Source organism: Glandiceps talaboti, chromosome 10 (genome assembly GCF_964340395.1).
Source record: "Glandiceps talaboti chromosome 10, keGlaTala1.1, whole genome shotgun sequence".
NCBI lineage: Eukaryota > Metazoa > Hemichordata > Enteropneusta > Spengelidae > Glandiceps > Glandiceps talaboti.
In genome coordinates, this window is record NC_135558.1 from 17,501,225 (window position 1) to 17,512,844 (window position 11,620).

The following is an 11,620-nucleotide window of genomic DNA, read 5'->3' on the forward strand; positions in this document are numbered from 1 at the left end:
ATCTATACCGATGAAGAATGTTTTGAATTCATTTTAAGAAACCTATGTAGTAAAGATGCATTGTGGGTAATAATCTGCCATGGCCGACAACGTGAGCGAGAAACCAATCGAGAAACCCGAAGCAGGGAGCTCTGTAAGTAATAAATGATCAATTGTGTTTTTAAATATCAATGTTTTCAGTAAGTGCATGATGAAGAGGGTGTGTGCCCATTTCGATCAGGTCACCAAACTTTTCGCAATAAATGATATAACGTGACACTGCACTGTGGGGACATGTGGAGCGGCCAGCTGGTAGTACTGTACAGTGTATGTGCTGGACTCCCATGCATGCACATTGTATTGTAAACAAACTGGATATTATTTGTTCTTATAATAATTGAAGTTCTCTCCGTTTCTTGGCAGTAGTTGACAGGTTTAAGGTTCAATAGCAACACTATTTTCAAATATTGTTACTAATTAATTGAGTTCAATTGTTGTTATTGATTAATTGATTGATTGATTGATTGATTGGTTGGTATATATATATATATATATATATATATATATATATATATATATATATATATATATATATATATATATATATATATATATATATATATATAACACGGTGAGTATCAAACTGTGCTCTATACCGCAGTGGCAGAGCGCAATATATATGTGTGTGTGTGTGTGTGTGTGTGTGTGTGTGTATTAGTAATACCTAGCCAAGTGCATAGCACCTGTGAACACTAGTGATTAGCTGCGAATTCAGTGATTCAGTGTTCTCTTGTTGATGACGCTAATATTTCTGATTGTCTTCTTTTGTCAACAAATTCATAAAAAATAATACAATTGTTACCAATGGAATGCTGGGAATTCTCAAGACTGAATATTACCAATACATGTACTATTATTATAATTATCGTTACCATTATTATGATTAAATGGAAAGAAGCCGACCCAGCAACACTTTGCATTGTTTGTAACACTTATTGAGTTTTACCATGAATAATGAGATTTTATAATAATAATTATTAAACAAATAAAAATGATTGATTACAATATTTTCTTGATTTATTTTACAATTTCCAGGGAGAAGACTGGAGGAAATGGAAGAAGGAAGGCAAGGAGTCATAGTTATTCACTTTATCACTAATTACTATAAAACCATGCCGGGCTTGAAATTAGCTTTTTTTCTTTGGTAGTTCTAGTGGGCTACCAATTTCAGAAAGGATTCGTGACCAATAGTCTCATATTCCTGAACTGAAAACAAATTCCTCTATTGGCTGTATATGTCTGTAAATCGTCTATCCTTTTAAATCTTTGCATAGTCAATGGTAACATGAGTGGGCTACCAGCTGCAAATTATGGTAACCCCATGATATGACAAGAATTAGTAGTCTGTGGACACGGAACTACTGTTAATTTTGAGCCCTGCCATGATTGTGAACTTTTATAAACAAAATTTCAATACCCCAGTCTGTAAGGTAGTGGGGCGCCCTCACACATCAGCTTGCTGAACCCTATCGATTGTCAAACTATGTTTTGCAATATTTTTTTGTTTATTTCATGCATTTGCAAAATGAATTTCGCTGGTCAGCATTCCTGGAAAATGACCATGGTTGATCTGAATATTCCTGGAAAACTGATAAAAAAAACTGGGAAATCCTGGTAGCTTAGTTGGCTTTTTAAAAGAATCCTGTTATTACTCATCTTTCTCATTGGATATTAATTATTCTTGTTTTGCAGTCAAGAAAAGAAAGGCTGCTACAACAGAAGCTGTACTGGCAAAAAAACTGAAGAAAGAGAAAAAGGCTAAAGAAGCTCTTGAACTCGCCAAGAAACAAGAAGAGAACAACAAAGATAAAAAGAAACAGTTTGGTGAGATTTCATACAGTTATAACTCTTCATGTATTTGTGTGTGTGTGTGTGTGTGTGTGTGTGTGTGTGTGTGAGTGTGTCTGTATAGTTTACATCAATATGAAAATGTATCAATAGATGATTACAGACTAATTATAGTAAATGTACTTGTTGTGTCTTCCTCCTGTACTAGGTCGTAAATGGACAGTAAGCATAGCATTACCAGGTTCTATTTTAGACAATGCACAATCACCAGAACTGAGAACATACCTTGCTGGACAGGTGAGTTTATATTATAGACCATAAAATTTAGTGACATGTAGAGTGTGTGCTGGTCCCTGTGTCATTGATCATGTGACCTATCAGTTTGTGTGAGACCGCACGTAACTAGTAATCTCAATCTTGTCAGTAGAGGAACCTCTAACCAAGTATGGATTAGTTGCCTTAGTACATCAAACAGGTAGACAAGAGAATGTATAAAACAAGGACATAAAACATAGACGCCGTGACAAATAAGAGATCAAAGAAACAAAAATAACAAATTGGATTACTATGGAAATGTGTATATATTTATTCCCACAATTCTTTACAGTATAGTTTTGGGTTGTCGGTCGTCTCAACCAATGAGAGCGTGAGGTGCGATTACTAGTTACCTCTGTATGTACGCAATGTACGCAGGGACCAGTGAAGTGTAGAGTTGCTATACATGTACTTTGCGTTGTACTGAGTTCTAAACATAGTCCACGAGAAAAGATTTCCTTGTACAATCCAAAGTTATTCGCAGTATGTCAAACGAATGATATCTCTTGTATTTACATTGAGAATTTTATATATATATATATATATATATATATATATATATATATATATATATATATATATATATATATATATATATATATATATATATATATATATATATATATATATATATATATATTATATATATATATATATGTATATATATAATTGTCAATTTTCATCCTGAATCTCCTGTTTGAAATATTTCTTACATTAGTAACGAAGATATTTTATTTGTACGTACATCTGATGACCATTTTCAGTCAAGTGTACACATACAATTAAGGACAATAATTATTTAAACAACTGTCACATGTAAGGGTTTCATTGTTTCTGTACAACTGAGATTTGTCTTCAACCGCAAACACAACGTTTTATGATTACCAGTGCTGTATGTTGTTACAAGAGTGCATGGTTGAATAAAATACATATTTTTTGAAAATTATAAAAAAATGTTGTGAGCGAACATTCCAGCAAAATCTACGAGTCCATTTTGGCAAGTCTTTCCAAAATCTTCTGGTCCTGACTGATGCTTTACTAGCCCTGAGTCACTGGGCCAGCATTAATTTTGAGCTCTGATAACAGTGCATAATGTACTTAGAACTGTATCATTTTATTTTCAGATAGCCCGTGCTAGTGTGATATTCAATGTAGATGAAGTCATTATATTTGATGAATCGGGATCAACTAAGCAGTAAGTACTATAATAATATATTACTTCACTGAACAAACATTTGAATATATGAAATCAATGTGTAATCTATCACTAGACCAAAGCTGTCATATTTTTGTTTACCCACCTAGCAGTTGTTTTCAAAAAGAAGTATCTTAGCTATGCCTCGACCAGTTGTTGAATAAACGTTGATAAGAATTTACTGTACCTATGAAGTAGAAAAAATTGACCTCACAGTACAAAAATCTGTGTTAACCTTTTGTGAATGTGGTCATGAATGTAACCATAGATATTGGAGAGAGTGCTCTCCTGCGTCTATGATGAAACTTGATATACATGTAGTTTTATTTTCTGAATACAATTTAACTGATAAAGCAACAAAGTAATATGTAGATTTCAACTTATTTACATGAATATCACGTTGAAGTAAAAAACAGGATTTCTGATAGTCATAATAATAATAAGTGCAAACACATATTTCAAATATCATATAACTTTGAAGGATAATCGATATTTGTTTACAGAAAAAAAATGACAAGAATGTAGTAGAGTAGATTAATTGTGCGATAAATACACAATTGCATTCAAGTTAGGGGGTTTAGAAGTCTAACTGCTAGACCCTTAGGCAATACTGCTAACTTATAAAAGTGATCACAGGTCGCATATTGCCAAAGGAGTTGTCAAGGGCTTGCTAGATCTCCGCAAGAGAGGTATTGTCATCTGCAGCAACCTAGTACTTTGTTTGGTAAACTTCCAAGTGTACATATGTAGCTGTGAGGTATTACTACAAAGTTAGTGGTTAGGGTTAGGGTCAGTTTTAAAGTAGAAAATCACATATTAAACCAGAAATAGTGTTTAACCCACCACTAATATGAACTACAATTTACTGTCAAACACAAGTTATCCACTGTTCTACATGTACTTTTAGAAAAAAGAAGCGTAATCACATTGCTGAAATATTCATATTACATTTTTTAACTTATATTAAATTTATTGTTGTTGTTGTTGTTGTTGTTGAAATGTGCAATATTTTAAAATGAATTTTAATTATCGTTATATTGCAGGAGTACAGAAGGAGTTTTTCAAGGAATTGGTAAGAAAGGGAATGCAAATGTACAACTCGCTCGAATACTTCAGTACTTAGAATGTCCACAGTAAGTGTAAAAGAACTTCTTTTTTTTAACAATATGTATATTGCATAACTAGAACTGCATGGCTTAGCAAGCATTGTACAGCATACAAAACACATCATATTGAAACTACATGTATACAACATGTCCTTCAACAGATACACTATTTTTTTTTACATCCAAAAAATTTCGCAAGTGGAAGTTTGTCATCAGAAGTTAAAATATGTGAAATAAATTGGAGAATTTAGAACAAGATTTTTTACAGTTTACATAAAATTACACTAAGCATTATACCATGCACGAGCCATTTACTATGATTTAGAACAAAAAAATATGGAGTATATACTTTGGTCGTTTCATATCACAACAACGTTTGTCTACGCCATTGGGTTCTGCTGTGTTTTAAATTTAAGTCAAAATGTTCAAAATTGTCATTACTTTCCCCAATTTTTCTTTGATATTACTGGCGCTGGTATAATTATGTTATTCTCCAATTACTTTCTACATTCAGCCAGAAAATATTCGTGACCTAAAGGTTGTCACTACTTGTGTAGCTACTCATATGACAAACGCCCCTTAGGTCACTCGTAGTTTCCTTGGATGAATGAAGAAAAATTTTGGAGAATAACATCTAATTGTATTACATACAAAAATAATAATACTGAAACCACATGAATGTATTTTGACCTTAACCTTTTGACCTTTGACTTTAAGACTGCTAGGAGAAATTGTATACATTTGCCTTTCATTGGTAATGAAGGCGATATGTCCATACATGTAGCTTTTATTGACGTCTATGTTTGTTTTTGTTTACAGATATTTACGGAAACACTTTTTCCCAAAACATTCAGATTTGCAGTATGCAGGTAATTATAAATGAAATTAAAACAAAACAGTACATAAAAGTATTATTTAATCTTGGTCGAAAAAAATACCGAGAAACTTTCGCTACAGATTTACTTTCACTCAAAAAACCATGGAAATAAGTAGTGACTGAATGCCTTCTTGTATATAAATGCAGTACGCAGTAGCTTAGAAATTTGGAAAGAGTAGTCTTTGAAATTGAAGACTAAAATCTCAAAATGTTCTAGTAGCAAAAATATCTAAGTTTACAGTGTTATTATTATGAATGTATTATAATTTCTGATTGTTAGGAAAACATTGTGTGATAAAAAAAATAACCTTGTAAGTCCAAAAAATCACACAGTATATGTATATTCAATGTTTTTTTAAGGTCAATATGTATGTAAAACTTACCAGAGTTCTCCTGTCATTTTACCAGGATTCCTCACCATAATTATATTACAATGTATGGGAAGTATACCAGTTTTACCAAATTTACCCCTACCTGTTACCAGGGTTCCCACACCTTAGCAAAAACACTGATACATTGTATTGTACTATCTCATCATATACATTGGATAATTCCTGTTTTTTTTGTCATATTTACACAAAGGAGTACTCAATCCACTGGACTGCCCTCACCATATGAGAGTAGATGATGAAGCCGAGTACAGAGAAGGTGTGGTGTTAGATAGACCAGCCAAGGAAGGCAAGGGGTCCTTTGTTAATACTGGAATGAGAAAGGTATGTACATGTCATAAGTTGTACCATTATACAGAGAGAATAAAAAAGGGTCAAATTTCAGCAACAGCAGATATTTGTCAGTGCAAGGTGACTGGTCAGCTTTGCCATCACCATCACGTAGTGTATAGATTACCAACTGTACTATTCATCCATTTATACATTACTCTAGTCTCCACCCCCAGCAGAGAGTCTGAGGCATTACAACATCAGTGATTGGTTCAAGATGGCTGCTTTGAGAGGCCGATACACAACATGACCTCTGCAGTAAAATCACAAAGTAGCAACTCTTGCTAAGAGCTTTTTGGTTAACCTTAGAACAAAGACGATTTTCAAAATGTTTATACCTAACCTATGATTTCTGTGAAATGTATACAGAGTTTGTGAAAATGAAACTTTGGAATAATTTTCAACTAATCAGTGACTGTCATAGATCTCAACAGCGCCCATATTCTTACTTACATGAAGGACCTCTGCTCTGCAATATGCCCCAGACTCTTACTCAACCATGAAGTGAGCCATCAGTGGTGAGGCTGGGTAACCAAGACTACATGTACCATTGCTCACGAGTAATCAATGTCAGTTAATGTGAACGGCAGTTGCAAACACAGCTCGGTAGTTTTTCTCAAACACCATTTTGTGTGAGATTTCATAGTCATACCACAGTTTGCTTTTATTTTAGGAAGTGAGAATCGACAGACAGTTGAAAGCCGGAGTCCGAGTTACTGTCAAATTAGATAACAAAGGAGTACTATCAGGAAAAGGTAAGGAATGGATTTTCTATTGAATGAATTTGGCTCAAATCAAAATTAATTGATTAATATGTATTTTTAGTTTCCCAAATTGAAAGGATGGAATATTCAAAGGTTTCTGTCTGTCTGCCCTTCCATCCGTAATATGTCATTTCTCAGACATACAATATCAGATTTCTTAGAAACCAAGCACAAAGGTGATACATCACATTGTCAATGCTCTCCCAAGTCAATCTATCCCACAATGCACCCAGGTCTGGTACTTTATGACATGGATACATGGCTACATGTACATCCCTTACAGAAATAGCCTATAGGATCCTATAGGATTCTATAGGATCCTATAGAAACCTATAGGCGAGTTGGCCTATAGACATTCATGCCTATAGAAACCTATAGGATCCTATAGGCGGTTTGGCCTAGAGACATTAATGCCTATAGAAACCTATAGAAACCGATAGGCAAGTTGGCCTATAGACATGCATATTACATACCATCGTATCACAGTCCAAGTAGAAGTATTGAAGGCTTTCACAGTCACTCCACAGGTTCCTCATTTTCTAATTTTTCCTCAACAGAAAAGAAGTTTCACTTAGGCCAAGTAGTAGCACCCATAGCACCACGAGTTGATAGAGGTTTATACTGGGGATATTCTGTAAGGCTAGCATCCAGTCTCGCTAGTATATTCTCTGAATGTCCATATAAAGGTGGCTACGACTTATCCATTGGTACATCAGATAGAGGAGAGAATGCTGACCAAGTTACACTGCCAAAGTTTAGGTATGTTTGTCTTTATTTATTTATTTATTTATTTATTTATTTATTTATTTATTTATTTATTTATTTATTGCATTTCTTTTGTATCATTGGCTCACAAGGCATGTTAGGAGCAGCACTAACAGAAAATTAAAATACATACAGTACTAAAAAATTAGAGAAGATATGACTAGTATAATCACATATAGAAACAAACAAAACAAAATGAGGTAACCAGAGGGAGTAAGAAGAGAGAGAGAGAGAAAAAGAAGTTACGCTTCAAATGTTAGTAGTCAAAAGATCTAACCTTCTAAACTATTCTATATTAGTTTTAACAAAATCTTTTCTGTGTTCAATTTCTGTGTTCAATAAGGTATTGTCTTTCAAATACAACCTGCAAAAAAAAACCCAGTTCATTTGCTTGAATGAAGGAAAGACTTCACACAATGCAAAATGAGGTAAAAACAACAATGCAACTGATACAAAACCAACAGGGGGTGCCTTTGATGTAGTTTCATACAACGTTTTTATCAATCTGTTTATATCTGTGGAAGTTATAATGTAACAGTAATAGTCGTTCCATCGTTATAATGTGTAGTGTTCTAACAGTAAACAGACTTAAGAGATTCAGGGCTCATGTGGTGTTCATACTTTGATAAGTTACCGACACTGATTTCTCTCATGTCTTTGAATGAAACTTGTCTCACTTCTACTTATCACATGCAAAAGAACGCACTGGTGTTTTTTCGCAGGTTGTGTTAGTTGTATTAAGCCAAGTTTGAACAGAAAATACTGCATTATACAGTCTGGTTATAAACATGTCAGAGTACGTTTTAATGTATAATACATGCTGATTATTATATATACTATTATTGATATGTAAAGTATTATGCAAATTCGGCAGCATTCTTGCAAACTAGCCTGGAGAGAGAACATTGCAAGCCTATACACAGTGTCTATTTTTCACTGCTTAGTGTCTGGAGAGAAGACAATTCACGGTGTGCTCGATTCCATAGAATTCAGCTCAATACACACCATATTTGGTCTACTGTTCCGAATATAAGACCAGACAGCTTAGACAATGTGGTAGCTCACTCTCTCTCTCTCTCTCTCTCTCTCTCTCTCTCTCTCTCTCTCTCTCTCTCTCTCTCTCTCTCTCTCTCTCTCTCTCTCTCTCTCTCTCTCTCTCTCTCTCTCTCTCTCTCTCTCTCTCTCTCTCTCTCTCTCTCTCTCTCTCTCTCTCTCTCTCTCTCTCTCTCTCTCTCTCACACAGTTAAATATAAACTGTATAATCCATTAAAGTTTGAAAGTCTTAAATGGTCTTTAATGGGTCAAATGCTAGATCTTTAAAAGGAAAATTATGTAAATGCCTTGAATTTTTAAAAGCTGGTCAAATGTCTTGTTGCTCATGAAGATCAAATGCCATGAGTGTCAAAGGTCACAAAACATTATTTCCAACCCTAAAATTCATATGTCAATGTGTACCTTACTGTTATTTCACATTTTTATTCACACCCAGTCATCTGTTAGTTGTATTTGGAGGATTGAAAGGACTGGAGTACAGTTTGGATTGCGATGAGAGGTTAAAAGTAACTGAAGTAGAAGACTTGTTTGATATGTACTTGAATACATGTATTGAACAAGGCAGTAGAACTATCAGAACAGAGGTATGTCATGCAAGTCCTGTACCCTCCCTCCCCTGATGATAATGATGAAGTCTTGGAAAATTTGCATAACAATTGATTACATTGTTATGTAGGTCAGGCCATTTTGTTTTCAAGAAATCATAGGATAAAATTCTGCTGTACTACATTAAGTTGCCCAGTGTTCTACTACACTTCACTCGCTTCATTCGTGAAGTCTTGACCACAGAAATCATCGCAAGTACTTGTACAAATATGCTGTGATTGATGCCGCCACATTGGCCCTCACACTTTATAAGGTTTTGTTATACCATACTTTGAGAATTTGAGAAAGATGAGAGTAATTAAACCAGAAGAAGTACTATAAATTAGCTTGATATGAATGTATTTCATCTGACTGACATCACATCAAATTACTAACATTTTTGTCTGTTGGTTTTTCAGGAAGCCATTCTTATCTCCATGGCAACACTGAGACCCAAGATCACACAAGCTATCCAATCATCATGACATTTATTATTTATTGTGATATTTTATATAATTTTGAATTTTATTTTCAAACAGTTATAATAAAATATTTTATGTCCATTTTACCAAGCAATCTTCATATTTTGTTTGTGTGTCATGTACGATTTGATTATTCATACGAACAGTTTATCGCTCCTTGAATAACTGGGATTATGAAAATGTGTAACAGACAAATCTTATAGCGAGCAGTTAAAGCAAAAAAAAAAAGAATTGTTTCTGGTCAGCATACGCATCCCTTAAAGACCCCCATTTTTTTTGTGTGTGTTTGGCCAGCCCATGCAGTCTGCAGATCCAGGATGAAACACAAAAATAACCCTCCCTACTTCAGTGAAGACAATTGTAATCAGGAACAAGCAAATGACATCTGCCCCACATACACACTATAAATAGTAGACTGAGTGACAGGTTTGTTGATTATTTAAAAAAAAAAACGGATCATATCGCACCATTTTACATAAAATGTCCTGACCAGAAACATTTCTGGATGGGGGGGGGGGGGGCTAAGTTCAATTATTATATTAACTCTGGTTTTGCTTGACCTGTCCTTGGTATTATATGTAGACTTTGCATTGATTGCCGCTATCTACATCAAACATAGTGGTCATTAACCCCTGTTCTTCATAACACACTGAGATGAATCGTCAGTTATTAAGCAGCATCTTTCAGAAGTATGTTGTTGATAAATATAATGTGAGTGAATTATATGTTGTTTTTTTCTACTCATAAGTAGTTCTTTATGTCACTTTTGAATAAATGATACTTTTGAAAGATATTTCGACAATTAACTTTACTCTGTTACCTTGAATGGCTATAAAATGCAAGACTACACAAATGCGTTACACTATACGTATAGAGTCAATTTAGCAACATGTTTTACTTGTACATAATGTTTACACTTTCATCGTGATGTCAGGTAAATATATAGACATTTAAAACAATGGATTGTTCATAGCAAATATCACGGTGAACAGATCAACCCAAACTAGCAGCAAACCTAAACATTAGATTTTAATCAGATAGGTAGTTCGCCATCCAAAATTAAAGGCCAAAAAAAATTGTTTCTGGTCACCGTGTGCATCACTTACCGTAAATACCCCCATGTCGGTCTTTTTTTTTATTGTGTTTGTTCAGCCCATGCAGTCTGCAGATCCATGGGGAAACAGAAAAATTACCCTCCCCACTTCAGTGAAGACAACTGCAGAGTCAATCATGAACAAGCAAATGACATCTGCCCCACATACACACTTGCTCTAAAGTACTAAAAGAAAAGGGACAGTAAACTGTCATATTGGTTTTAACAAACAAATGAACATCGCAAAGAACATTTACGCATCCTTCATCTTCACCAAACGAACTAGTATGTTTATGTTATCTTAACCAAGTTGTTGTTTTATTTTTATTTATTTTTTGTTGGCTTGGGTTATTTGGGGGTGGGGGTAGGTTTTTTTTGTGTGTGGGTTTTTTTTTGTGTGTGTATGTTGTTGTTGTTGTTGTTGTTTTGTTTTTTTTGGGGGGGGGAGGTTTGCAGGATGGTAGTGGGGGAAAGTTGAACTTTTTAGTATACACACTAAAGCTATGTACGATTCAGCTAATAGAACATAAGGCCTGTAAAAATTGTTTGGTTCCGGTTACCCGACCCAACCTAGTTTTTCATGCTGACCCTAGTAGATGCGGAAACTGACATCAACTTAAAAAGACAATACAAAACTGTTCTTCCAATCTGTATTATCTAATGGGAAGAAACCAATAACACAGAAACTATATGGAAAACAACGGAAAACATAACTATGGTGGTACACTCACATATGAAAAAAAATAAAATAAAAAGTCTACCTACCCCACCTATTCTAAAATTGAGCGTAATCGGAACCACGTAATATTTTTAGGTCGATAAACGGGAAGCAACTGTAA

At 34.3% G+C, this 11,620-nt stretch overlaps 1 protein-coding gene across 1 annotated transcript; it reads left to right on the plus strand.

Annotated features, from left to right (window-relative positions):
• Positions 1-76: 76 nt before the first annotated feature.
• Positions 77-9,760, plus strand: LOC144441214 (28S rRNA (uridine-N(3))-methyltransferase-like). Its single transcript, XM_078130772.1, has 12 exons — positions 77-133; positions 1,075-1,105; positions 1,732-1,863; positions 2,036-2,124; positions 3,267-3,337; positions 4,381-4,470; positions 5,263-5,312; positions 5,903-6,033; positions 6,713-6,794; positions 7,361-7,562; positions 9,058-9,205; positions 9,626-9,760. The coding sequence occupies exons 1-12, from the start codon at positions 80-82 to the stop codon at positions 9,689-9,691; spliced, it is 1,146 nt and encodes a 381-aa protein (XP_077986898.1). The 5' UTR covers positions 77-79; the 3' UTR covers positions 9,692-9,760.
• Positions 9,761-11,620: the final 1,860 nt, after the last annotated feature.